Source organism: Narcine bancroftii, chromosome 4 (genome assembly GCF_036971445.1).
Source record: "Narcine bancroftii isolate sNarBan1 chromosome 4, sNarBan1.hap1, whole genome shotgun sequence".
NCBI classification, from domain to species: Eukaryota; Metazoa; Chordata; class Chondrichthyes; order Torpediniformes; family Narcinidae; genus Narcine; species Narcine bancroftii.
In genome coordinates, this window is record NC_091472.1 from 104,558,662 (window position 1) to 104,583,830 (window position 25,169).

A 25,169-nucleotide genomic window follows, 5' to 3' on the forward strand; every position below is an offset into this window, starting at 1 on the left:
CTCTGGAACAGGGGCGGAGAGCCAGTTCAGTCACCCAGAGGCCGGTGAGAAAGGCCACGGCTCAGATCACCGTGTGGGCGCCGAGGTTTGCGGGGAATATCCACCATAGGAGTTAGCCGCGGAGAGACGCCGCGGTGCCCCTTGTTCTGCACAGCCCCGTCGCGCCTGCCGCCCACTTCCTTCCTTTGATTTTGACTCGACTGCAAGGTGCGCCTGTCCCTGGGCAAAGGTGGAAAGTTAACGGTGCAGTGGGCTGACCGCTCGCCCCCAGATGCGGGCAGGGGCAGAGCCGGCAGCGTGGAGTCCTCACCCCGCCTCCGTCCCTGGACCCGAGCTCGCACTGATTGGGAGGCCCGCACACAGCCCGGCTCGGGGCACAGAAGGCTGGCCCTCGCACTCCTCCCGCGACAGCCGCTCAGCGTCACTTCTCAGGCCACGGCTTCCCACGCCCGGCGTGCACCTCCCCTCGGCTCATTCACCCTCGTCCCCCGCTGATGTGCTCCGGGCGGTCGTGTCGGGCGACTTCCCCACTCAGGCCGGCGCAGCGCTCTCGCCAGGGGTCCGTGCAGCTGCGACGAGCTTTGCGCGGCTGAAATGGTCCATTGTTTTCAAACAGGGGAAGAGCGGAGAGATGAGGGAGCCGCCGTCAACTGTGGGCTTCGCCCCTCCTTCCAAAGAGGCCGTCTGATCTGCCCACTCCGGCCAGCGTTTTGATTCCCTGCTGCAGCAGGGTTTGGTTTTCAATTTGCTTGGAAGACAACCCAGGAAATATAAACGCCCAGGGATGGAGAATGAACCAATATAGTGGCAAAATCAAGCAACTTGGCACGTCCCAGGCTGCCAATCCACTGGGTCTGGCGGCATCGGATCCCGCAGAGAAAGAAGGGATGTCACTCCTGGGCAGCGTGGGGCTTGGTTGCCCAAGGACATCGGAGGAGGAGGTGGTGGGATCCACGATGTCTCCGAAGGGACTCCCTCTTGCTGCTCTTATTTCGACGTTGGCTAGTGGCGCCTCTGCGTGCGTCTTTACGGGCAAACGAGAGATTTGGTGCGTGGGAACAAAAAGGAACCTGGAACCTCCAGCCTTGGTTCACCAGTCCCCTGCGCTCCTTCCACCGGCCTGCCTCTCGGCCCCCGACACGATCTGGACGGTGTCAGCGCCCGAGGCCCCTCGGGAGCCCCGCTTCTCTTTCTCTCCCCCATCACCGGTCCCGAAATCCGCTGCACGGTGGGCTTTGATGGACGTTGGCCATTCTTTTTCTCCCACTGATGATGCTATTGGACCCAAGGACTTCCTCCAGCAGTATGTTCTTTTGCTCGAAATTGCAGTGTTTCCCCAAAATAAAATGCATTTCTTTTGATTCTCCTAAAATAAATCTCACTACAATTTGCAGCACGGAAGGACGCTTTGGCAACGACGAAACCCGGGCATTAAATGGCTATGGTGGAATGAGGAGGAACTCCTTGTGCTTATTGAGGGAGTCATTACAGCAACTTCCCAGTTTCCATGGTCCAGACTGTGCCACGTGGTTCACGGAGCACCCCGACTGCAGGGCTGTTTGAATAATCCAGGATAACTACAGGTGATCTAGGTCTTGTTTAACTGCACGTCTATTCAACCAGTGACATGGAGGAATCAATGTTGTGATATAGAAGTTAAAATAGGAAATAAATTAATAAGTAAGGAACTAAAAGTTATGACTTCAAACTGAACATGACCCTTAAATAACAAATATATATTTTTTGTGTAAAACAAGGATGTTTTGAGACAACATGTAATTAAATTAATTTCAATTGAAATGGACTTTCCCTCAATTGTTAGGAGTGTTAAGGTATCAATCACATCATGTCCATTCGTCGTGAATCTGGAGCAGTCTGCAAAATTGCACACAGATTGGCTGATTCCAACCTTTGCCCAGGCATGTTCCTGACCAGTGAAGCGACTTCAACCTGAAACATTAACTTTCCATGCTGTCTAGCCTGCTCAGTGTTTCCATTAAAGAACAGGGGAGCAATGGACCAACATAGGGCTCCAGAGAGAAGGACATGCCCTCCCCACCCTACCAAGAGGGAGAGGCATGGTTGAGAGGACTGTTTATGGTAGGAGGCCATGTCGGTGGGGCAGCGAGGGGCTTGACGGCTGAAGAACTCACATGTTGGCTGCTAGGGACTGGCTGCAGGGAACCAGGGACTGGGATTCGTGAGGGTGCTGATGCCAAGCAGGGCTTAAGGTTTACCACTGGAATGGACAGTGTTGTTGGTTACAAAGGTTATGGGAGCACAGGAGGCCAATCTACGGACGCTCTATGTCTCTGAAGGGACTCGCTTGCTTTCTCTTATTGATGGGAGCACCGAGCTGGCAGTGCCTCTTTGTGTGCCTTTACAGCAGGCAAAAGTTGACAAATGTTATGTATTTAGCTCTATGTGGATGAGACACAGTTAGCCTTGCAGCACAAGTAAGACAGGCCAAATGGCAGCATCTAGGGCTATAATTTTTCTTACTCCACCTGGACCTATGGTCATTAATATTTATGAAATTTTTCCATGCTTATATTTTCTGTAAATTTTCTAGAAAAATCAGTCGTGAAGCATTCTTGGACAGTCAGACAAACATGGCACCAGACATGCACTGGCTTAATTTGGTACACTTTGGGAGGTGCAAGTTTTGTAAACACTGTTGAACTGTCCTCTCAAGGTGTCTGCCAAATAGCATGCAGGTTTATCCTTGTATTTACCTCATGTCTAGAGATCTGGGCCTGCAGCTGCTGGATGTTGCTGGTAGACACGGGCCTCTCCTGGATATCACGGTGTGCCCTTTCAATCAGTTGCTGAAGGTGCCTCATCTCCTGTTCATACTGTTCATACTGAATCACTGCCTCCTGCAGTGCAACATTAAAAGCAAAATCATCACTTATTATGGGACAAACATTTCCCAGCAGCAAACATAAAGGATGTATTTTAAAATTCATTTCAGTTGTAGTCTCGTGGAAATCAAATCTTGCAAGACAATGATTGCAACTGAAGCAGTAATATTCGCTGCGAGAGTGGCATTTATTTAACCGATGACTCGCAGTCGTTTGCTTCCATTGCTGGGAGAGATCAATCTTTGACAGTGAAGAATCCCAGCTATTGGGGAGTTAAGTTGACCATTTCTTAAGTGATCGTCCTTGAGACATACTGTTGAAAAGTCCATAATTTCTTGTATATAACTAGCTAATTGTGTGGTATAGTTACTACAAAGCATCAGACAGGAAGTCATTGCAGAAGATCATCAAAACGGCCAAGTAGATCACTGGTATCTCCCTTTTCTCTATTGATTACATTCACCAAGAGCATTGTTTAAATAGGGCTCAAAGAATTATTGAGGACCCTCTTCGTTCATCACACAGTATCTTTCACCCACTACCATCAGGAGCATCAAAGCCAGGATGGCCAGGCTGGGAAATAGCTTCTTCCCGTTCCCTGTGTGATTGATGAATGGTGTCCTGTAACCCAGTAAATTATTCCAAAAAATATTTATTTTATATTCTATCTTTATATTCACTTGTGATTATTATGTACTCTATGTGTGCATATGGGTGCACTGTGGTGTGGAGAAATGCTATTTTGTCTGGTTGTATATGTACAGTCAGATGACAATAAACTTGAACTGTTCCTGAAGCAGTGGCACTGAGCCTGACTAAAACACTAAAAATAGATCTTTGTTCTTCCTTACCTCCACAATTACTGTGGCTTAGTGGAAGGACCACCAATGATGCTGATCCATTCCATCATCCATGGAGTAGCACAAAGATTAATTGGAGATGGTCCTATACTCAACTGTTGGCTGTCCTTGTGCAATGGATAATGGGCCATATGGGCTGTTGAGTGCTGCAGATGAGGTCATGGTGAGTAGCTGCAGAGCAGCCACTGTACCATGGAGGAGAAGGGGGTGGGTAACACAGCAGTAAACAAGCTGTGTCATCAGGTAGCATCACTCACCTAGCACTGCAGCCCACCTGTAGAATGTTGCAGTACAGACATGGACCACACCTCACCAAGGCCACCTTTAGGATGTTACACTGCAGATACACACCCACACCTGACTGAGCCCACCTGCAGAATGTTACCTACATTGCAGACATAGACCATGTCCTCCGAAGCCCACCTGTAAGATGTTACATTGCTGGATGGCAATGTGTTGCAGGCGACTGGCTTCTTCTTGCAGCCTCAGTGCAGTCTGGCAGATGGACAGGTTGGTGACTGTTTCTTCTGGAATTCGCAGGGCAGCCTGATGCTTCTGCACAACCTGTACTTTCTGCTTGAATCCCTCCATGTCAGCCAACAATCTCTAGTCAAACAAAAAAAAACATTGTCAGTCCAGATTGGTCAAAAAACGTAGAATGATGCCAAGTTTCTATTGGAATCCCAAACCTTTCACATTCAGAATACTGGGCCTTTATGTCCACTGACATCTTCACTCATTTTGGAAGACTGAATTTGGACAGTGCTGGGTTGGAACAGAGTTCCCAAGGAATCCCTGGACATCCTGCCATTTTACAGCACAACTGAGCGTGTCCTGACGGGCTGTATCTGTCTGGTATGGTAGCTGCAAAGCATTGGGCCAGAAGTGAAGAGAGATGACCATTAAAATGGCTCCATTTCATCCATTGATGTTAGTCATCAGGGGAATTGCTTAAATAGGACTTAAAAAATGATTGAGAACATTCCTTCCAACACACAGCATCTTTGACCCACTACCATCAAAGAGGGGAAATACAGGAGCATCAAAATCAGGACTACCAGGCTGGCAAATTGCTTCTTTCCGCAGGCTGTGAGATTGATGAACCTTGGGTCTCAAAATGAAATGAGTAAATTATTCAAAATATTTATATATATTAATTTTATATGATCTCGTTATGTACTGTATAGTGAGTATTATGAGCTGTGTATGTATGTGTGTGCACTGTGGCCTGGAGAAACACTTTCGTGTGGTGTATATGTACAGTCTCTTCAGGTGGTTGTTTTTCCAGACTCTTTTGTGTAGTATTCCAAAGGCACTATTTGCCTTGGTGAGTCTGTTGTCTATCTCGTTGTCGATCCTTGCATCCGATGAAATGGTGCAGCCGAGATAGGTAAACTGGTTGACCGTTTTGAGTTTTGTGTGCCCGATGGAGATGTGGGGGGGCTGGTAGTCATGGTGGGGAGCTGGCTGATGGAGGACCTCAGTTTTCTTCAGGTTGACTTCCAGGCCAAACATTTTGTCAGTTTCCGCAAAAACAGGACGTCATGCGCTGGAGAGCTGGCTCTGAATGGGCAACTAAAGCGGCATTGTCTACAAAGAGTAGTTCACGGACAAGTTGCTCTTGTGTCGTGGTGTGAGCTTGCAGGCGCCTCAGATTGAAGAGACTGCCATCCGTGCGGTACCGGATGTAAACAGCGTCTTCATTGTTGAGGTCTTTCATGGCTTGTTTCAGCATCATGCTGAAGAAGATAATAAAGAGGTTGGTGCAAGGACGCAGCCTTGCTTCACGCCGTTGTCAATGGAGAAGGATTCGGAGATCTCATTGCTGTATCTGACCCGACCTTGTTGGTTTTCGTGCAGTTGGATAACCATGTTGAGGAACTTGGGGGGGCATCCGAGGCGCTCTAGTATTTGCCAAAGCCCTTTCCTGCTCACGGTGTCGAAGGCTTTGGTGAGGTCAGCAAAGGTGATGTAGAGTCCTTTGTTTTGTTCTCTGCACTTTCCTTGGAGCTGTCTGAGGGCAAAGACCATGTCAGTAGTTCCTCTTTTTGCACGAAAGCCACACTGTGATTCTGGGAGGACATTTTCGGCGACACTAGGTATTAGTCTATTAAGGAGAATCCTAGCGAAGATTTTGCCTGCAATGGAGAGCAGCGTGATGCCCCTGTAGTTTCAGCAGTCTGATTTCTCACCTTTGTTTTTGTACAGGGTGATGATGATGGCATCACGAAGGTCCTGAGGCAGCTTTCCTTGGTCCCAGCAGAGACAAATATGTGACTCAAGGCAAATAGCGCCTTTGGAAGACTACACAAAAGAGTCTGGAAAAACAACCACCTGAAGAAACACACAAAGATCAGCGTGTACAGAGCCGTTGTCATACCCACGCTCCTGTTCGGCTACGCATCATCACCTACGACTCCTAGAACGCTTCCATCAGCGCTGTCTCTGCTCCATCCTCAACATTCATTGGAGTGACTTCATCACCAACATCGAAGTACTCGAGCTGGCAGAGTCTGCAAGCATCGAATCCACGCTGCTGAAGACCAAACTACCCTGGGTGGGTCACATCTCCAGAATGGAGGACCATCGCCTTCCCAAGATCGTGTTATATGGCGAGCTCTCTACTGGCCACCGAGACAGAGGCGCACCAAAGAAGAGGTACAAGGACTGCTTAAAGAAATCTCGGTACCTGCCACATTGACCACCGCCAGTGGGCTGATATCGCCTCCAACCGTACATCTTGGCACCTCACAGTTCGGCGGGCAGCAACCTTCTTTGAAGAAGACCGCAGAGCCCACCTCACTGACAAAAGACAAAGGAAGAAAAACCCAACCCCAACCAACCAATTTTCCCTTGCAACCGCTGCAACCGTGCCTGCCTGTCCCGCATCGGACTTGTCAGTCACCAACGAGCCTGCAGCAGACGTGGACATACCCCTCCATAAATCTTCGTCCGCGAAGCCAAGCCAAAGAAATATGTACAGTCAGATGATAATAAACTTGACTTGATTTAAATGCCTTAAAACCAGTGGAATTTGAAGTGGGCCCCTTGAAGGAAAAAGCAGTCAACGGCAGAATGGATCGATCTCCTACCCAAGTGTGATCTGCAGTGCACACTGACATTCTGGTTGGCAGGTCACAATAGCACACCTATGCCATGAATAGATCCTACTCATTGTGATATGAGGAGGTTCCATCTTAGGAGTTCCACCCAACCATGTGCACTGATGGGACCAAAGGCAAGGCGTGTTGTGTTTACATAGGTGGAAAATGGTCTGGTCCAGAAACATCATGTTTCATGCCAAAGAGGCAAGTCACATATCCATACCTCGCTTTGTTGATGGGTGCTGTAGCCATACAAATTGGTGAAAACCCCATCAACTGTCATGTCTACCAACTAGTTTTGATGATTGAGCAGTGGCATGTACAGAAAGGTCAATCTTACTCAGCTGGTAACAATATTGCCGTGAATCAAAATATTATGGATTCAAGTCTCAAAAGAGAGATTTCTTTGATATTTTTCTTTTGACAAGCAACCTCAGTCCTTCAGTGAAATGAAAGATTCAATGATTGTTGTCCTTAGAAAGGAAATCTTGGGAAGATTTCATGATAATTTAAAATCCAAAACTTGCAAACACTAGAAATCTGAAATAAAAACAGAAGACACAAGAATGACTGGAACAGTCAGAAAGAGAGACAAGATAATCCCTTCAAGTCGATGACTTCAAGATCTCCAACATGAAGCATTGACTCTGTTCCTCTTTCTGTAGATGTTGTCTGACCTGCTGGGTGTTTCCAAAGATGTCACAATGTCCATTATTATGGATGATTTGAATAAAGTAGATCAGAGGTTCTCAAGCTCTTTTCATCCACAGACCATCTTTTAAGTATATTCCTTCGTCCTGAGGACCGCCTGTAACAAACCCACGGACCATCAGCGGCAGAGTGAGAGAGGCAGAGCAGGACTGGCGAGCTCAATGTTCATTTTCTTTTGCTGAGATTTTTTTTTAAATTTTCACTGATTTCATCAAATTTACAACTTTGTTTTTACAGTAAAATGTGTCTGTCGCATCACTGCAGACCATCAAGAACAAACCCACAGACCCAGGTTAAGAAAGACTGGAATAGATTGTTTCCATTGGTAATAATGCCAGGAATGAAAGATCATGGAGAACCATCCATCAAAAAGCAATGGATACAAAGGTAATTTTTGTTTTTTAGGCAGTCATGATTGATCTGAAATGTCTAGATCAGTGGTTCTCAACCTTTTTCTTTCCACTCACATACCACTTTAAGTCATCCCTATGCCATCGGTGATTAGTAAGGGATTGCTTAAGGTGGTATGTGAGTGGGAAGGGAAGGTTGAGAATCACTGCCTTAGACCCAATTGTTACTGAAATATTTTGCTTGAGAAAAATTGTCATTGGAGTTATGAAACTGTGCACATAACGAGTCAATTAGGGATGATTAAAACTTTTCAAACTTTTTCTTTCCACCCACATACCACCTTAAGCAATCCCTTACTAATCATAGTGCACCAATAGCATAGGAAATACTTAAAGTGGTAGGTATGTGAGTGGAAAAAGGTTGAGAACCACTGGTTTAGATTCAATAATAATCAAATGGAGTTGAATAAATCCTTTCAGGAAGGACAATTTCCAGGGCGGTGGTGCAAGAGCGGGGCTATGTGACCAACAATGGCTCTTTTGAAGAACCTACACAAGCACAAGTGTGATGTCTTTCATCTGTGCTGTACTGTTGTTTTCTGTTACCTGTCTTTGGAAGAGTTGCTCCTTAAGGCACAGGCGAGCGAGCTCAGGAGAAGTTAAAGTAACATGGGCCTGCCTCACCACTACTTGCAGGCTTTTCACCTCGGTCTCAAACTGCTCCATATCCTGTGAGATGCACAAAGTTGGTTAATGCAAACGTCATAATAATGTCACTTTGCCATTGCTTCTCATTTTTCAGTGATAGGTTTGTACAATCAATCCTTCCCAACATGGACAGAAAGCTAGAACAAGGTTAGAACAGGTCAGGGAAAAAAAAAATCAGACCTGGAGATATAAAAAAATGGGACAAAACCAGAGTATTTTGGATTGCAATCTCCCATTGAAGCCTTCCAGCAGATTTTGATAGAATTGAGTGGACCAATTTTATAGGCATTCAATAATATTCTCCCCTACCCTCTCAGGATCAAGGTAGTGCACCTGGACTTCTGCCCACGTAACATCAACTGCCTCCATCCCTGATTCAGCTCATCATTTGCTTAAACTCTCAATCATGTCACTCTTTTCTCTATGGCCAACTACTCCAGTTCCCAGGAGATATGAGAGACTGCAGATGCTAGAAGAGGAACTAAAAATAACCATCTGCTGGAGGAACTCAGTAGGCCGAGCAGCATCTGTGGGAGAAAGAGATTGGTCGACATTTTGGGTCAGAGCCTTGGGTTTGAGATGGTAACCTCTTTTTGAGACCTGCAGTGTTCCGCTCGCAGTTTGTTTTCTTGTTCCAGTACTCAACTGGCTTTCTTCCCATCCTTCATAAATGGGAGCACTTCTGCTAGTATTCTAGCTCACACCAAGTCTATGCCCAAATTATTCATGAGCTATTCTTGGCTCAGTCGTGTCCCAACACTAAGTTTCTCATTCCTGTTTACAAATTCATCCACGACATCATTCTTCCCATTTCTTTCTGTTCTCTTATTGACCATTCTCCACAATGTCTGCACTTGTCTTACCCCAGTGTTAAATGCATCCACAGTATCCTCTGCCATCCCTCCCAACCCCATTCCACAGGCTATGCTGTTTTCAACGGTCTGAGTTAAACCTTAGAATTCCCCTAGCACCATCTCAAAGAGAAGCAGGGAACAATGGAAGACAATGAAGCCAATAACAATGTACCCAGACTATTCTGAACCATTCAGTAGCAAACCAATGTGGCAAGTCATCATGAAATGTAAGCTGCTGAAGTACATACAAGTGCTCGAAAAACTTAGTAGGTCTCACAGCATGCAAAGGAAACAAAAGGCAGTCGACATTTTGGGCCTGTCCTTCATCAAGTGTCAGGTGGTCTTCCCATTTTCTCACATGTACAATCAGCAAGTTATGATGAAAATTAACAATGGCCATATATTCAACTTGCTTTGCCCTCTTTCCCCCACAGCTCCACAGTCAATATCACTTCTATTAATCTCACATGTTGTTGTGGTTAACAGAGGTAACTTTGGGCATGGCATGGTTAGTGTGGTGGTTAGTGCAACATTATTATTGAGCCAGTGACCCAGGTTCAAATTTGGCGCATTCTGTAAGGAGCTTGAATATTCTCTGCATGTCTGCATGCGTTTCCTCCGGGTGCTTTGGTTTCCTCCCACATTCCAAAGATGTACGAGATTAGGAGTTTGATTGGTCACATGGGTGTAATTGGATGGCACAGGCTCATGAGATGGAAGGGCCTCTTACTTATAAATTAAGTAAATTTTAAAAATTAACGTAACTCAGATTCCATCATCCTTCCCACAAAATTATGTAATGCAGTGCTTCTCTATCTTGTAATTACTACAACAATCATTTTAATTTCCTCCCTCAATATCCCTTCAAACATCTATCTTCTTGGGTGGCAAGTCAAAATTAGTTTGTAAAGCTCCGTGTAATGTGTTGGGGAATTTTATTATTTAAAGGTACTCTATAAACAACTAATGACCAATTAACTGACTATGTCTGGATAAATGAGATATTATCGGGTCTTTATTAACACCAGTTTCATTCAAATATAATTCCACCCACCCCCCCACCCCCGCTCTCTTCCAACCTCCAAAACAACAAAAGCAAAACTAGATATGAGAGGGCTGATTATGATATTTCTAGGCATTCCTTTCCTCTCCATCACATTATGGCATCAAACTAGAGTGTGAAAAATTAATCTGTGCTGTGGATTTTTAATTGTATGATATTATTCTCAAAGATAAACTTAACTGAATGATGAACACATTGTAAGGTTACCTTATACTGGTCATAAATTGAAAGAAGTTAATACTCACTTCACTAAAGAGTTCAATACCTATACTGAAAGAGAGTATGATTGGAATGAACAGGAGGCCACCAATGGATTTCCCATACCCTTGGTATGTGATCAGGAAAATAGACATTTTAATCTTTAAAATCAGACTACATCTTAAATTTGAAGGATGAAAATCTACCACACTTTTCCTAATAAGGTATAATATTCCTGGACTGGAAAATAAAATTAATTACAAAATGATTAACTCTCAATCAAGAACAATATTGACTCAATGGAGGCAAATGGGACTAGTCCAGCAAGCCAGCTTGGTCAGCATGGACAAGATGGGCCAAAGGGGCTATTCCAACTTGTAAGACTTTATAATTCAGTATGATGTTTCCCAAAAATAAATCTAGATGGGAATCAAATCCAACATCCTTTCTCAAATGTGCATACTCAGCTTTCCTTTTGTGTTAATTTGTCACACTGCTGTGTTAGGTGGCTTTGCTGAATGAAGCAGTAATTTGATCTTGTTCCTGCTCATTCTCATTTTATCGAGCATCCTGGTAATAAATCAAAGGACCAGCTTACCTTGGCTGCATCTTGCAGGCTTTGCACACGGGTTCGTGCAAGTTGCTGGAGCTCTTCTGTCTGCTGGTGGAGATTGCTCACCCGCTGGGTCATGGCTGCTGTCTGATACACATCATTGATACTGTCCAACTTCTCACTCATGGCCTGCAGGTCACTCTGGATTTCCTCAGATTCTCGGAGAGTAGCCTGGAAAGAAGTGGTTGGGAGCGGGGGGGGTGATTGTTGAAGGGGGAAAAAAAAGACTTAGACTGATGCATGCTAAAATTATTGTGAGCTTCCCAAAACCAGGTCCAAATGCAATCAGCCATGGCTTGTAGAGAATAGCACATTCAGTAATAACTCATAAAAATTAAATGAGTTCCATCTGTGAAAGATAGGTTTGTATTTAAACACATTTTCCCCTGGCTTCAGTATGTCTAATATCCTTTACAGTCAATATATAACTTCTGGAAATGGTGTGAAATTTATTATGGACCTGTGTGGCTGAAGCAAGTAAAAATTTTGGTGCATTTCTACATTCCACTTACAGGTATGACAGTAAACTCACATACCTATGGCAGATGAGTCACAGCTTTATCTGTGCAAAGATCATTGCCAGATCATTCCTTAGATACTGCCTAGACCTCCTCTCACCTCCGAGCCTGCACCAGAGTGACGCCTGAAGTTGCCTCCATTTAGAATTTTTGCAATCTTGTCCCAAAGGGATGATAAAGTGGAAAGGCTGGGAATGGTTGCATGTTTCCCATCAGAAGGATCTCATGCATCGATACCTCTGTTGAAAGAAACTGGTGCTGAATGACTTCCTTCAATTGGTTCCAGGCCAAGGTAGCACTTCCAGTTCCAACTCCATCATGTTTACCTCTCAAGTCTTCCCCTGCCTCAGACAGGAGTCACATTTTCTTAGAAGTTTCCTCCATTCAAATATTACCTTTAATTGTCCTTTTCTCCTTCTTGCTCAATGCTATTTGTGTATCAGCATTTTCAGACAACAATGACTGTTTGAACGTAAAGAAATCCTGGGGTCAAATTGAGCAGACAAATGTGCTGGAGAAACTCAGCATGTCATGCAGCACCCATAGGAAGTAAAAGGCAGTTGACCTTATGGGACTCAGCCTTTTGTCAGCAATATGGAAAAACAGGTAGGTGGGGAAGGTGGAGGAGAGAAGGGAGGAAGAGGAAGGAAGAGGAGTAAAGGCCAACAAGTAAGAGGTCATATGTGGGAGGGTAGAAGAGAAAGAAGCTGATAATTGATAAGGAAAGGGGACAGAGTGTCAGGAAGGGTGGCTCTCTGATAGAAGGAAGGGAAGGGGGTGGGAAGCTGAAGGAAAGGAGAGAGAGGGGTAGGGAAAGAGTGAAACCAGTGGGGGGGAGCTAACGGAAATAGGAGGTTGATATTGATGCTGTCTGGATGAAGAGTGTTGAGATGGAATACAACCTGTTCCTCCAATTGCGAGTGTCCTCAATTTGCCAATGTTGAAACATTTGTTGGTTTGATCACACTCTTCTGTTCTCTCTCCAAATTTCTTTTTGTAATTATCAATCTAGTTTCCTTTTGAAAATCACTATGGCATCTGCTTCCACACACCTTTCATGCAGTTCAATCTAGGTCATGATTAAAAGTGGGGTGTGTGTGTGTGTGTGTGTGAGAGTGACTGTGTGTGTATCTGTATATGTGAGTGAGTGTGTGCGTATCTGTGTGTGTATGTCTGTGTATGTATCTGTGTGTAGATGTGTGTGTGTGTATCTGTGCATGCGAGTGTGCGCTTGTGTGAGTGCGTGTGTGTATATATGTGGGTATATGTGTGGGTATATGTGTGTGTGTTATGTATGTGTGTGTGTGTGTTGCATGAGTGGGGGGAATGGGGTTGAGGATCCTCTTCTCTGTTCTTGAATCCTTTGGTTACCAAACTCCTGCCAATTGAGATGGTTTATGTATTTCCTGCGAAAATCTCCTAATTTGGGACACCTCCCTTAACCTTCCTTCCTTTTATTTTTTTAATTTTTTTCGGGTGGGGGAAACGGACGACGCGAAGACATCGGGGGGGGGACGAGAAGACATAGGGGGGAGTAGAGATGAGGGAAGGAACCTCGAAGCTCCAGGGGGCGGAGTGCGTGGTATTGGAGGAGGAGCCAGGCATTGACGACGCCCCCAGGACCGCCCACCAGCCAACCTTCCCTCCTTTTAGAACAACATTTCAATGTTCTATCATCTCAGAACTGAAGACCCTCATCTCTGCATCACTTTAAAAGGCATCATTGTCTTGTCAAGATGTGTGAACATTTCAAAGGCATAAAGTGTGGTTTGCACCTGAATACAGTGACAATGACAACACTCCACTTATGCCATTAAGATAGAGGAAGGAAGATGCAACTGTCCAGACCTATCTCATGGCAAAAGAGGTCTACTTCGAGGACTGATATTAGCTACATAGTTTCAAGTGGTGCCACATGGATGGATGCAATGCCACTCGAGGTTTTCTTAATATAATGTTATGAACTGGAGCTGCATTGGCACCTGGACATATTTATGAATCAGGCAAAGTTACATAGCTATTACCAGCTGCATGTTGCTTGGTTGTATTTGACCCAGTATGACAGAGACAGAAAGATTTGCTGAAGTGTGGCTGTTGTCGTTCTTTTCACCCTTACTGGAAGTGAATTGGTTGGTAATGTCAGTCATCAAGACTGAGAGCAATGTTTAAAAACAAATTGGACGTATACATGGTTGGGATGGGTTTAGAGGGATATGGGCCAAATGCAGGCATATGGGACTAGTGTGGGTGGGATGTTTTGGTCAACGTTGGCAAGCTGGGCCAAAGGGCCTGCTTCCACACTATGTGACTCTGTGACAGCATAATTGGAGTGGCGCATCAGGTAAAGTCACTGTCAAAAATAGGGGTTACTACTCAAGAGAGATGAAGTATTTTTTTCTTTCAAATGTTTGGAAATCTCTTCTTTGAAAGCTGGTGAAAGCAGACTCTCTGGATATCTTTGAAGTAGGGGTGGCTAAATTTCTAGAAGCATCTCCTTACTGTGGAGAGACTGGAATGCAGGGTTGAGGTTATAATCAGAGGAGCTATAACCTTAATGAACGATGGAGCAGATTCAGGAGGCTCCACAATGTATTCCTGCTCCTAAATCTTGCATTTATAAAGCCAATGTGAATTGTATCAGGTGCGATTAACTGTGCGCTATCTTGGCTGGCCCCGATGTTACACCAAGAGGTGCTGGCAGATCTGCACGGGTCTTACTGCCCTGTGGCCATAATGATATAAACAACATGGAGGTGCGTAGGTCCAACCTGGTGGATCATCAGCTGGTCATTGAGCTGAACCGCAGATTCCCAGATGATGTCACTGTGGCCAAGGTTCCTTGCTTTCTCCACCCACTTCAGTACAAAGTCAAGCATCTCATGGAATTCCTCCAATTGGGAAGCTGCCTGCGGAGATCAATGGGAGAGGACAAGGAAGATTAGAAGGATGGGTTCACAAGAGATGAGTTCTATCACAGATGATAGAATCTGGAGCAATAAAAAACAAGCCACTGAAGGAACTCCATGAGACTGGCAGCATCTATGGAGGAAACAGGCAGTCATCATTTCAGGTCCAATCCCTGCTTCAGGCCTGACAAAGAAGAGGGAATAGCTTGGAACAATGGCCAGAATTCCACACAGTATCAACAGCCAAACTTTGTAAAACACAGGGTTCAGCTGACAAAGTTTTACATGAATTGGAATTTTTAGAGGATGTACATTAAAAGGAAGAATTGGGAAGATCAACCTCTCTGACACTGGAACCATTAACCAGACTGTCAAATTTCAAGACAAGAGAATTTTCTTTGGTGGTGACTTCCTGTCTGCCTTCTCTCCTTTGCTGAAGCCACTGACTGTGGTCTGGTTTTTAACACTGTGTCACCTTTGGGGTACGGACAGTGTTGAACTGAATGTTGGCACTGTACCCATTAACAGGAGTTGTGATTAGCACCTCGACGTCAGGACCCTCTGCATCTTGGACTTGCACCTCAGCTACAGACACCAAAACAATTGCTCAGCTTCTGTTGACTCCACACTTTATTCCTCCTTAGTTAAACTGCATCCTTTAAACATCCTGTTCCTTGTAACTAAAGTGCTCTCTGGAATGTTTCCCTCTCCAATTTTCATCCCATCATGAAAAACATATTAAGTTACATTTAAAATTATATTAACTTTTGCCACCACTCCCAACTCAGAATCTACTCATCTTTTCCCTTCAAGGTGCAACAATGGATCTCCAAAGATGATTAAAGAGTGAAACCTGGTAAGAGCTGCTTTCAAGTAACCCCCATCCCCCTGCAATCTTTTAAGAGGGGAGAGGGGTATCGACGTAGAGCACACCAAGGCCCAGAATGTCCCTGAACACTTCACCCTATTATTCTGAGCTACTGTATCGGGTTGAACACTAATATGGGGCTTAAGTATGCAGGTTTCAGGTATGTAGAACATTACAGTACAGGCCCTTCAGCCCACAATGTTCTGCCAACCTATGTAAACCTACTCAACAATCCTTTCCTACCTCACACCCATAACACATATTTTTCTTACATCTATGTGCCTTTCTAAGAGTCTTTTGAATGTCCCTATTGTACCAGCCTCCATCACCACTCCTAGCAATGAACAAATTTAATACAGAGAAGCCAGGTCGCAGGTGTTGTAATAGCATAGTGCTATCTGCTGTGTTAACCATGCCTCCCTTTGTCGACCCTCATTCTTCGAAACTAAGGAATACAGAGTTAAACAGTCTCGTCTTTCTTGATCAGACAACCTCCCATTCCAGGAATCTGGACTGTCTCCAATGCTACTATCCATTATCATGGTATTCCAGGTGTGTCCTTGCCAGCATTCTGTACAACCACAACAAAACATTCCTACCTTAAATTCTAATCCCTTCATAGTGAAGGCAAACATGTCATTTGCCTTCATAACTACCTGTTGAAGCTGTCTGAATGAACTGGGCCTCCTTGGTCCCTTTGAATTTCATTCACTTGTTAACTCTCTTCCCATTTCGATGGAAATTCTCCTTTTGTTTCCTCACATCGAAGTTCACAACCTGACATTTCCTACATTAAACTGCAATTACCAAGTTTTTAACCAATCTCTCAATCCATGTATAACCCATTGCAGAATTACAAATTTATAGCTCGACAAGGTTGGCTTAATGAAATGTTACTTTGCTAGTTTGTGTTGGTTCTCATCCTGATAATGGAGAAGACCAAGGTGGACAACAACTTGTCTTTATGTTTTACTCTTAACTAATCTTAATAATATCCCTTTAAGTGTCCATTAACAGTGTTTAAAGTTCAATGTTATCATACCTGATCTCACTATGCACCTAATGACAGCATTTTAGCTGAATTTTGTGAAGTAAATTTAAGTCTTGGCTTTCACCAATTTTATTTTATTAGGGATTTAGCACGGTAATAGGTCCTTCAAGCCCATGAGCCCAAGCCACCCAAATGGCCAATTAACATCTAACATGAAAACCAGAGCACCTGGAGGAAACCTACGCAGATCACAGGGAGAATGTACAAACACCATACAAACAGCAGCTGATTTGAACCCAGACACTGCTGCTGTAATAGCATTCCACTAATGATAGACTGTGGAACCTAGTCGGGAGTTGCATCACCTGCCAATTAAGGTTGGACTCCAGCCACCCTTTAGTGCTCACCTTACCAATGGCTCATTTGAATGATTTAGCATCTTCATTGGCCAGACGCCCAGCTCAGAACAATATAAACTCCAGCACTTGCGACAGTTCGCTCTCTCTGCTTCTTGGTCCAAGCCATGAACATTGCTCCATGCCAGGCCACTACTGTGGACACTGCAGATAGATCAGTGCTTGCAGAAAGCTGCACAGGAAATAGCGAGTGTGTTTGGAAGTCCCTGTCTGAATGTGTACATGTGCGGGAGAGTGTGGTACGGTAAGCAACCACTGGTATTGAGGACTCTTGCAGGCAATGTGCCTGTTTACACTGTTAATAGTTTTAGTCTCACACCGTGTAGAGCAGGGTTTCCAAACTAGGGGTGCGAGATAGCATTCCAGGGGGTGCGAGATAACATTTCAGTTTTTTTTTTAAATCCATACTCCTTCAATTTGGATAATATGTCGAATGAAGAAGAGCTGAAGGAAGATCTTATTGAACTGCGCACAAATCATGTTCTTGAAATGCAGTTTGAAAGCAAAACTTTGGAACAATATTGGTGTTTGGCAATGGACATGTTTCCAAGACTTTGTGAAAAAGCACAAACTGCTCATCCCATTCGCGACGACATACTTATGCGAGTCTGGATTGAGGGCCCTTTTGTCAATCAAAACAAAATCTGGAAATCGCTTGGGTGCACAGGCAGACGTGCGGATTGGTATCAGCAACAAAGTGCCACGTTTTGAAAAACTCAAGCAATAAACAGGAACAAAAAAGTAATTAAATTTAAATTGGCTTATGAACATTTGAACATTAATTTTTTTAAAGAAATTTCATGCATGGATGAAAATTTAATTTTTTTTGTTTATGCAACTTTTAATTTGTTGTGATATTTTGTCTTTTCCAAATGTCTCATTTTTGTTTATATATTATTAAAAATTAATTATACAAATTTGTTTTGGTCACCTTCACCTTTATTTTTAAATAAATTATTACTTTAAGGGGTGCGGGGCATAAAAATGGTTGGGAACCACTGGTGTAGAGGATAGGCGGGTCTGATATGAATGCCTATATAGTTATTAAGTAGTGAGAGCGATTACATATCATTTGCCGTCTTCCCCTGATTGATTCCCACGTGTTCAATAAAGTTATTTTTGATTGTGACACTTGTGTCCAGACTTGTCTTTCTGTGAACCCACCAAACCTGATACTGTTCCCCACACAACTTGTCACCTTTAATACTGGGTACATCTTTAATCACACTTTTCACCTTTGTAGTTATCTTTAGCCATCAACCAATTCTGTATATGATGGGAATCTACCACTGGGAACAAGGTCATACACTTGAGAAACGTTATTTTGTGAAGTTGATTCATTTTGCTGTTTCTTTCCCTACAAAAATATTACATTGACTGGATTACTTACAGACATATGACCTTAAATAAGCCTGAATGAATGAATACAAGGCCCCATCAGCATCACAGGAAACCCAGAAAATTGATGAGATGATGAGACACAATGACAGTTTGCAGGTTGAGTGTGGAGGGATGGGATGAAGCCATGGAGAGACACCATGAGAGACAAGGAATTGGGATCAAAGGAACACAGGAATGTGAATGGTCCCTGGAGCTGGTCAAACATATTCCACCATTCAATTCAACAATTCAGTCTCTATCCCAATTAATTCCCCTGGATCCAAAACCTTTAATATATATCTGTCGTCAAGTAGCAGTACTGCCATGGCTGCAGACCCGGGAGGAGCAGGGATGGGAAACATGGGCTTCCAGCTCTAATCCATGGGGGTCCTATTATCCAGCCATTCCACTCAAAGGTCCCATGCAAGTTTACATTGTAGAAATGGGGCTGGTGACAATTTACTTTTGATAATGAAGAGTCAAGGACCAAAATGGCAGTGCTTACAGCTATATCCCCAGACCTGAAAGTTGTAGACTCTGGGGTGGGGTGGCAGGGAGTGGACTGGCACATGACACTAGAGCCAAAGAGGAAAAGCCTGGCAGAAGACCTGCAAAGTAGGAGGCCTCAACAGTGGACCAGCAAGCAGCTTGGTGGCTGAAGGCCTCACACCAGTCTGCAACCTACTGGCTGCCAGAACTGGGATCTGAGAGGTTGCCGACGGCAAGTAGGACTCCCAAATGGCCTCGAGCACTGACAGCTTCCTGATTGTCTAGAGGGTGGAAACCAGGGGCCGAGGAGGGTGACTCAGATACCTGGAGTTCGAGTTCATCACCTGACCAGACAGGAGGCCATCCAGCATGTGGTGTCATCGGAGGAGGAAGTGGGATCCACGGGCGCTCAATGACTCCGAAGGGACTCTCTTTTGCTTCTCATCTTGAGAGTGGTGTTGGACAGATGGCCCCTCTTTACAGGCCAACAGAGGAAAATACATTTCCATGGAAACTTGCATTTACCACATCGACCTCAGTTTCGAAATTTCCATTTGACTCAACTTGAGAAGAAACATTGAGCAGATTTCTATGAAAAAGTGTTTGGTGTTATTACATAAAATGACCCATCCTTAACTTTAAGCTTTTGCCTCATTGTTTCTGAATTTGTCCCACATGAGAAATTTTCTTCATCTATCCTATTAATTCCTTTAATTTTCTCAAGCAAATGAACAAATCACCTTTTGAGCACCATAATTAGTGCCACACTATTACAGCGCCAGTTGTCTGTAAGGTGTTTGTTTGTTCTCCTGGCGACCTGTGGGTTTTCTCTGAGTTCTCCAGTTTACTCCCACGTTCCAAATCCATATAGGGTTGGTAAGTCAATTGGTCACATGGGTATATTTGGGAGGTGTGGGGTGGAAGTCTGTATCTCTGAATTAAAATTGTAATTTAAAATTTAATTTTCTGTTGCTATCGAAATACAAGTCTATTCAATTTTAGCAGGTTACGCTAGCTTTATAGGTATTTTGCAGGAAAAATGGAAATGGGTTGTTACAAAAATCTGAAACAACACTATGAAGCCTGATAAACCTCCCAGTGAACTATGTGCAGGACTAGCACTGCTTACCTTGTTGAGTTTGGAGGCTCTATAGTCGGTCTCGCGAAAGACCTGCTGATAGAGGCTGGACAGTTTTGTCATGTCATCTGTTAGGCGTTTGCTCTGCTGAGGGTTCTGCTCAGTGAAATCTTGGATTGTGGCATCAAGTTCCACAAGCTTCACATTGCAGCTGTCAAGCACGTCCCAAAGCCTCTGCAAAAGAAATATAACAAGCCCATCGGCACAGAACACTCAGAAAGAGGGCATTCAGCCATCTTGGCTGTGGCAAGCTATTATTCTGCCCTGTCCCATTGACCTGTACTGGACCATAGCCCTCCATACCCCTTCCATCCATGTACCTATCCAAATTTATTTTAAATGTCAAAATGGAGCCCACATTCACCACCTCTGCCTGCAACTCATTCTACACTCTTGCCACCCCCTACCTGATGAAATTCACTAAATGTTCCTTTTAAACATTTGAACTTTTACCCTTTACCCATGTCCTCCAATTCTTGTCTCACCCAACCTCAGTGGAAAACAAATTGCTTGCATTTACTCCATCCTTCATAATTTTGTACATCTTCATCACATCTCCCCTATTTCTTTGACACTTCAGGGAATAAAGGTCAAAACCTGTTTAACCTTTGCCCTGTAACTCAGCTCAGGCTGATCTTCTCTGGACTCTTTCAATTTTATTGATACCTTTCTTGTAGTAGGGTGACGGAACCTGCATACAATACTCCAAAATTTAGCCTCAGCAATGTCTAATACAAATTCACCATAAAATCCCAACTCCTATACTCAATACTTTAACCCCTGATAAACCACATTCTGTCTCTGTATCTTCAACAAATTCCTTTAAGTCTGAAATGGGAACATATTGTGCACAGCAAATTTATTTCTCAAACCTCATTTAGATTTAATCTCAGGTGTTGGTTCAGCGGTAGAAAACTCTGGATTAAAAGCTTTTGACCTAAAGCCACACAAGGGGGCTGGTTGTTTCCACTGGTAGGTGAGAATAGAACGAGGGACAAGAGAGTCAAGACTCAAGGGTGTAGATTTAAAACAGCTGAAAAGGAACAGCCTCTTCCAGGAAGTAGTGATTCTGTGGAATTCTCTGCCCAAAGAAGCCTCAATGAATGTATGTGAAACGCAGATGGGTAGATTTTTGATGAATAGGGGAATTAAGGGTTATGTAGGATGACTGGGGCGGAGATTCAGCCCATCTAAGCATGCAGTCGCTCGGTCCACTTCAATTTGATATTTTATAAAACTGAAACAATGATGGATTTATTAAAATGTATTAAATCTTTTCAAGGAGTGGCTTCTTGAACTGCTTGGGAAGTTCCAGGATTCGGATCCATCCAGTAATGAAAAGGAACAACAATGTGTTTGTCTGTCGACATGGTGTCAGACTCGCGGGGGGGGGGGGGGGGCCTGAAGGAGCTGGTGTTGCTGGGCCACCATTTCCTTCTTCGCAGAGGAGGTCTTGAGTTTGGGAGGTGCTGCCTGAAGCAAGTAACTGCAGTGGAGGACAATAATCTTCAGAGGAGTGGATGGGGTATCCACCAAATCAGCTGCTGCACACTATATCATATTGAGTTTCATGGGTGATATAGAGCATCATTCAGTCACTTTGCAGCTTTGGGGAGGGAGAGGGAACAGGAAGTAATTGCAGGATAGCCAACCTCTGATGTGGTCGTGTAGCACCAGTTTTATGTGGCTGGTCCAGTTTCTCCCTTAAGTGAGAAGATATTTCTTCACCTGGGCACCTGCAAATCTCTGTCATTTTTAGACAGGGCAGTGGGGAATCAGTTGTGACAGAGATATATATATGGAGAGAGAGAGAGATAGATATGTTTTTTGGAGATAAATTGGGAAAGGTTTGTTAGAGTAGGTCACTTACAAACACTTTAAAACAGATCTTACTTTAAATACTAGAGCTCTGCCCCATGTTAGACATATTGGCTACACAACTTTTGCAAGAACTTTGAAGAGTGCTCAAGAAACTTCACTAATGGATTGTTGTTTACAAAAGGCAACAAATGAAAGAGCATGCTGGAGCCTCTGCTGTCTGGAAGAGAGCTTGCTGTTGTCATGTGGTTTTGCAACCAGAGAGAGTCAAACAGGCTTTCTCTTTGAGAGAGAGCGAGAGATGACTTAGCAGTGTTACAACCAGCAGAATTAGCTGGGACTGGAACAGGACAAGCTGGCAAGCCTGTTTGGAAGACAGCCTTGTCAAAGCCCTTGTGGTTCATGCAAGAGGAGAGGACTGGCTGTCTAATGTTTCACTTGGAAAAAGAGAAATAAAAAGGAACTCATAGTAATCATAGTCTTTTTCCCAGGGGTAGAGAATCTAAAACTAGAGGGCATAGAGTTAAGGTGCAAGGGGAAAGATTTAAAAGGGACCTGAGGTGCATTTTCCCCCCACACAAATGGTAGTCAGAAGGTGGAACAAGCTGTCAGGGGAATTGATGGAGGCAGGTACAATCACAACATCGGAAAGACAGCTAGACAGGTGCATGGATAGGAAATGTTTAGAGGGATTATGGATCAAGTGCAGGGAAATGAAATTTCCAATCAATGTCTCCAATATTAAAATGTATTAGTACTAGATAGCACATTTCTCTCACCTTCTGCTCAATCTTGGCTTGTACAATATCAGTTCCTTTCTCTTTCAGTCTTCTGGAAATATCATGCAGTCCGTCAGAGATTTGCTGCATCCTGCAGTTAAAGTCCAGGGTCGCTGCTCTCATTTGCTGAGCCTCCCCTTCTTTTGCATTGACCTGAAGAGCAAGAGCATTGAGAATCACAAGTCAATTTCAAATTAGCCTGAACCAACCTTCCTATTTTACCTTCCCTTCCCCCACCCCGAGATGAGCAGTGGCTGATTGTGCCAAGGTGTGGCTGAGTAACAGGGGTAAATTGTGAGGCCAGCAGGAAACCTACAAATTCTGTTCAACCAAATCAAATGGATTTCAAGGAGGACCGTTTTCCCGTGTTGGAAGCACTGGGAGTTCCTTTCAGTCCAGTTCACCTGTATAAGCAATCTGATCTGATCATATCGGAGGGTCGGATCTAGAGCTCCGATTGCCAATGGACTGGAGTCTGAGAGGCTGCAGGAGCACTGGAGGTGAAGCTACAGACACTCAGTGTCTCTGAATGGATTCTCTTTTGCTTCTCTTTCTTTTTATTGTTGTTTATATTATATATTATAAATACTTAAACAGTACAGTTGTAATATTGTGCTATAAGATTCAAAAGAAATAAAAATTACAAAAATCTTTTCATGATAAAGAAAAATGCAGAGCCCAATCATATTAAGGAATATAATTAACTACACAAAAAAAACCCAAAATAAAAAAAATAATAAAATCAAAACCCCCCCTACCACTAAGCAAGGTTAAAAGTTAACCTATAGGAATGAAGTGACAACTAGTTGGAGGTGGACAGCGCAGCACCAAAGTTTCAAAACAACCCTCATTCTTAAGATTGTGATAATAGTCCATAAATGGGCCCTCTTTCTCTTATTATTAGGGCCCTGGCAATATTCAATGCGAATCTTTGCTTGGCTGGCAAAAGCTGAGGTAAATCATGCATATTACACAACAGTAAAAGGAACCTTTGAAGATGTGAAGGGATAGTCTTATTTCCCAGGTCTTTCCCCATAGCTCTCGTATTTGGTCTTGCTCATCAGCAATCCACTCAAATACTTTTGGAACCCACACCCTGAGAAATGTACTTTGGGGTGACACGGGCGGTGTTGCTGTCAGAGCAACACCTTTACAGCGCCAGTGATCAAGACCGGAGTTGAATCCCGTGCTGTCTGTAAGGAGCTTGTACGTTCTCCCTATGTCTGCATGGGTCTTCCCCAGTGGCTCTGCTCTCCTCCCACTGTTCAAAATTGAACCTTTGGTTGTAGGTCTATTGGGCGTAAATTGGCCGGCACGGGCTCATGGGCCAAAATGGTCTGTTACGCGTGCTGTATGTCTAAATTTAAATTGAAACATTCAAAACACGTGATTTTGTCTAGATGTTTTAATGGAGTTGTTTTGAAGAAGTAACATGATGTAGGTAGAAGGGAACCAATTTATGTTCTGTACTTAAACTTCCAGAGATATTTAGTAAGGTACTGCATCAAAGGCCATGGTGTAAAATAAACATCCATGATGGAAGAGGTAATAGATTGCCCCAGAGCAATAATTAACAGGAAACAAAGGGTGGGTATAAATGAGTCTTTCCTCTTTGGCGAGATGTAACAAGGAGTGCGTCACAGAGATTGGTACTGGGTTCTCAGCTTTTAAACAACTTCTGTAAATTACTGGGATGAAGGAAACTAAAATATGGTTACTAAATACACTGAATACAGTTTATGAAGGTAATAGGACACATGGGGATACGGATGTGTTACTGAGCGGGAAAATTATGAGACGATGTGAAATTATGTACTTTTCCAGGAATGAAAAGTCCACTTATCGATTTGGTGGAAGATTACAAAGCCCTGATACACAGGGAATCACAAAAGGCAGGTACAATAAGTAATTTGGAAAGTCAACAGAATCTTTTACTATGAAAGGAATTGAATGAAATGTTGGGAGGCTGGTGCTTCAGTTGTGTTGGGTAATGGTGAAACCATATCTGGAGCTCAATCTGCATGTTTGGTCACCTTGTTTGAAGACTAATGCAAATAGACTGGAAGCAACCCTGAGAAGGATTACATGGCTGATCCTTTACGTAAGTTTATGAGAAACGTTTGGACTTCTCTTCCTCAAAGGGTGGAAGCAGGGATTTTGAATAGTTTTAAAACAGGGGTAGATAAATTCAGAGGTACAGATCGCATAGTGATTACTGTCATGCTTTTACAGTGCCAACAGCCTGGGTTCAAATCCTCCGCTTTCTGTAAGGAGTTTATATGTCCTCCCCATGTCTGCGTGGGTCTCCTCCAGGTGCTCCAGTTTCCTCCCACCCTCCAAAACATACGGGGTTGTTGGTTAATTGAGGTGAAACTGGGCAGCACAGGTTTTAATGGCCGGAATCGGCCTTTACCGTGTTGAAAATCAAATTTTAAAATATTTTTAAAAATTAAAATTTAGAAGCACACAAACTGCAGATGCTGGAGTCCTGAGCTGGAGGGGCTCAGCGGGTCAGTCAGCGTCCCTGGGTAGAAATCGTCA

At 43.8% G+C, this 25,169-nt stretch overlaps 2 protein-coding genes across 28 annotated transcripts in view; one reads left to right on the forward strand and one right to left on the reverse strand.

Annotated features, from left to right (window-relative positions):
• Positions 1-24,525, forward strand: LOC138760939 (uncharacterized). 11 transcript variants are annotated; one of them, XR_011355976.1, is made up of 7 exons: positions 1-44; positions 617-1,303; positions 1,395-1,583; positions 5,933-7,032; positions 7,777-7,926; positions 15,563-15,605; positions 16,750-17,869. XR_011355976.1 is itself a non-coding variant. In XM_069932327.1 (3 exons), exons 2-3 carry the CDS (start codon positions 792-794, stop codon positions 1,561-1,563), a joined length of 681 nt encoding a protein of 226 aa, XP_069788428.1. In that variant the 5' UTR covers positions 17-207; positions 617-791; the 3' UTR covers positions 1,564-3,942. The 11 variants fall into 11 exon arrangements, 1 of the variants encoding a protein (XP_069788428.1); XR_011355981.1 differs by lacking the exon at positions 16,750-17,869 and adding an exon at positions 24,453-24,522 and having other exon boundaries at positions 17-207; XR_011355983.1 differs by having other exon boundaries at positions 17-207; positions 5,933-7,702; positions 7,804-7,926.
• syne1b (spectrin repeat containing, nuclear envelope 1b) overlaps positions 1-25,169 on the reverse strand; it is a 665,691-nt gene that overhangs the window by 243,026 nt on the left and 397,496 nt on the right. For 15 of the 17 annotated variants that reach the window (XM_069932310.1, XM_069932313.1, XM_069932309.1 and 12 more), the window contains 7 exons: positions 22,629-22,781; positions 20,023-20,205; positions 14,612-14,749; positions 11,311-11,496; positions 8,496-8,618; positions 4,148-4,330; positions 2,736-2,879 (listed from right to left, as the gene is read on the reverse strand). In XM_069932310.1, the coding sequence (XP_069788411.1) occupies positions 2,736-2,879; positions 4,148-4,330; positions 8,496-8,618; positions 11,311-11,496; positions 14,612-14,749; positions 20,023-20,205; positions 22,629-22,781 (1,110 nt within the window). Of the gene's footprint in view, positions 1-310; positions 627-2,735; positions 2,880-4,147; positions 4,331-6,658; positions 6,763-8,495; positions 8,619-11,310; positions 11,497-14,611; positions 14,750-20,022; positions 20,206-22,628; positions 22,782-25,169 lie in introns of those variants that run through there. The other 2 variants (XM_069932315.1, XM_069932316.1) reach the window with 2 other exon arrangements.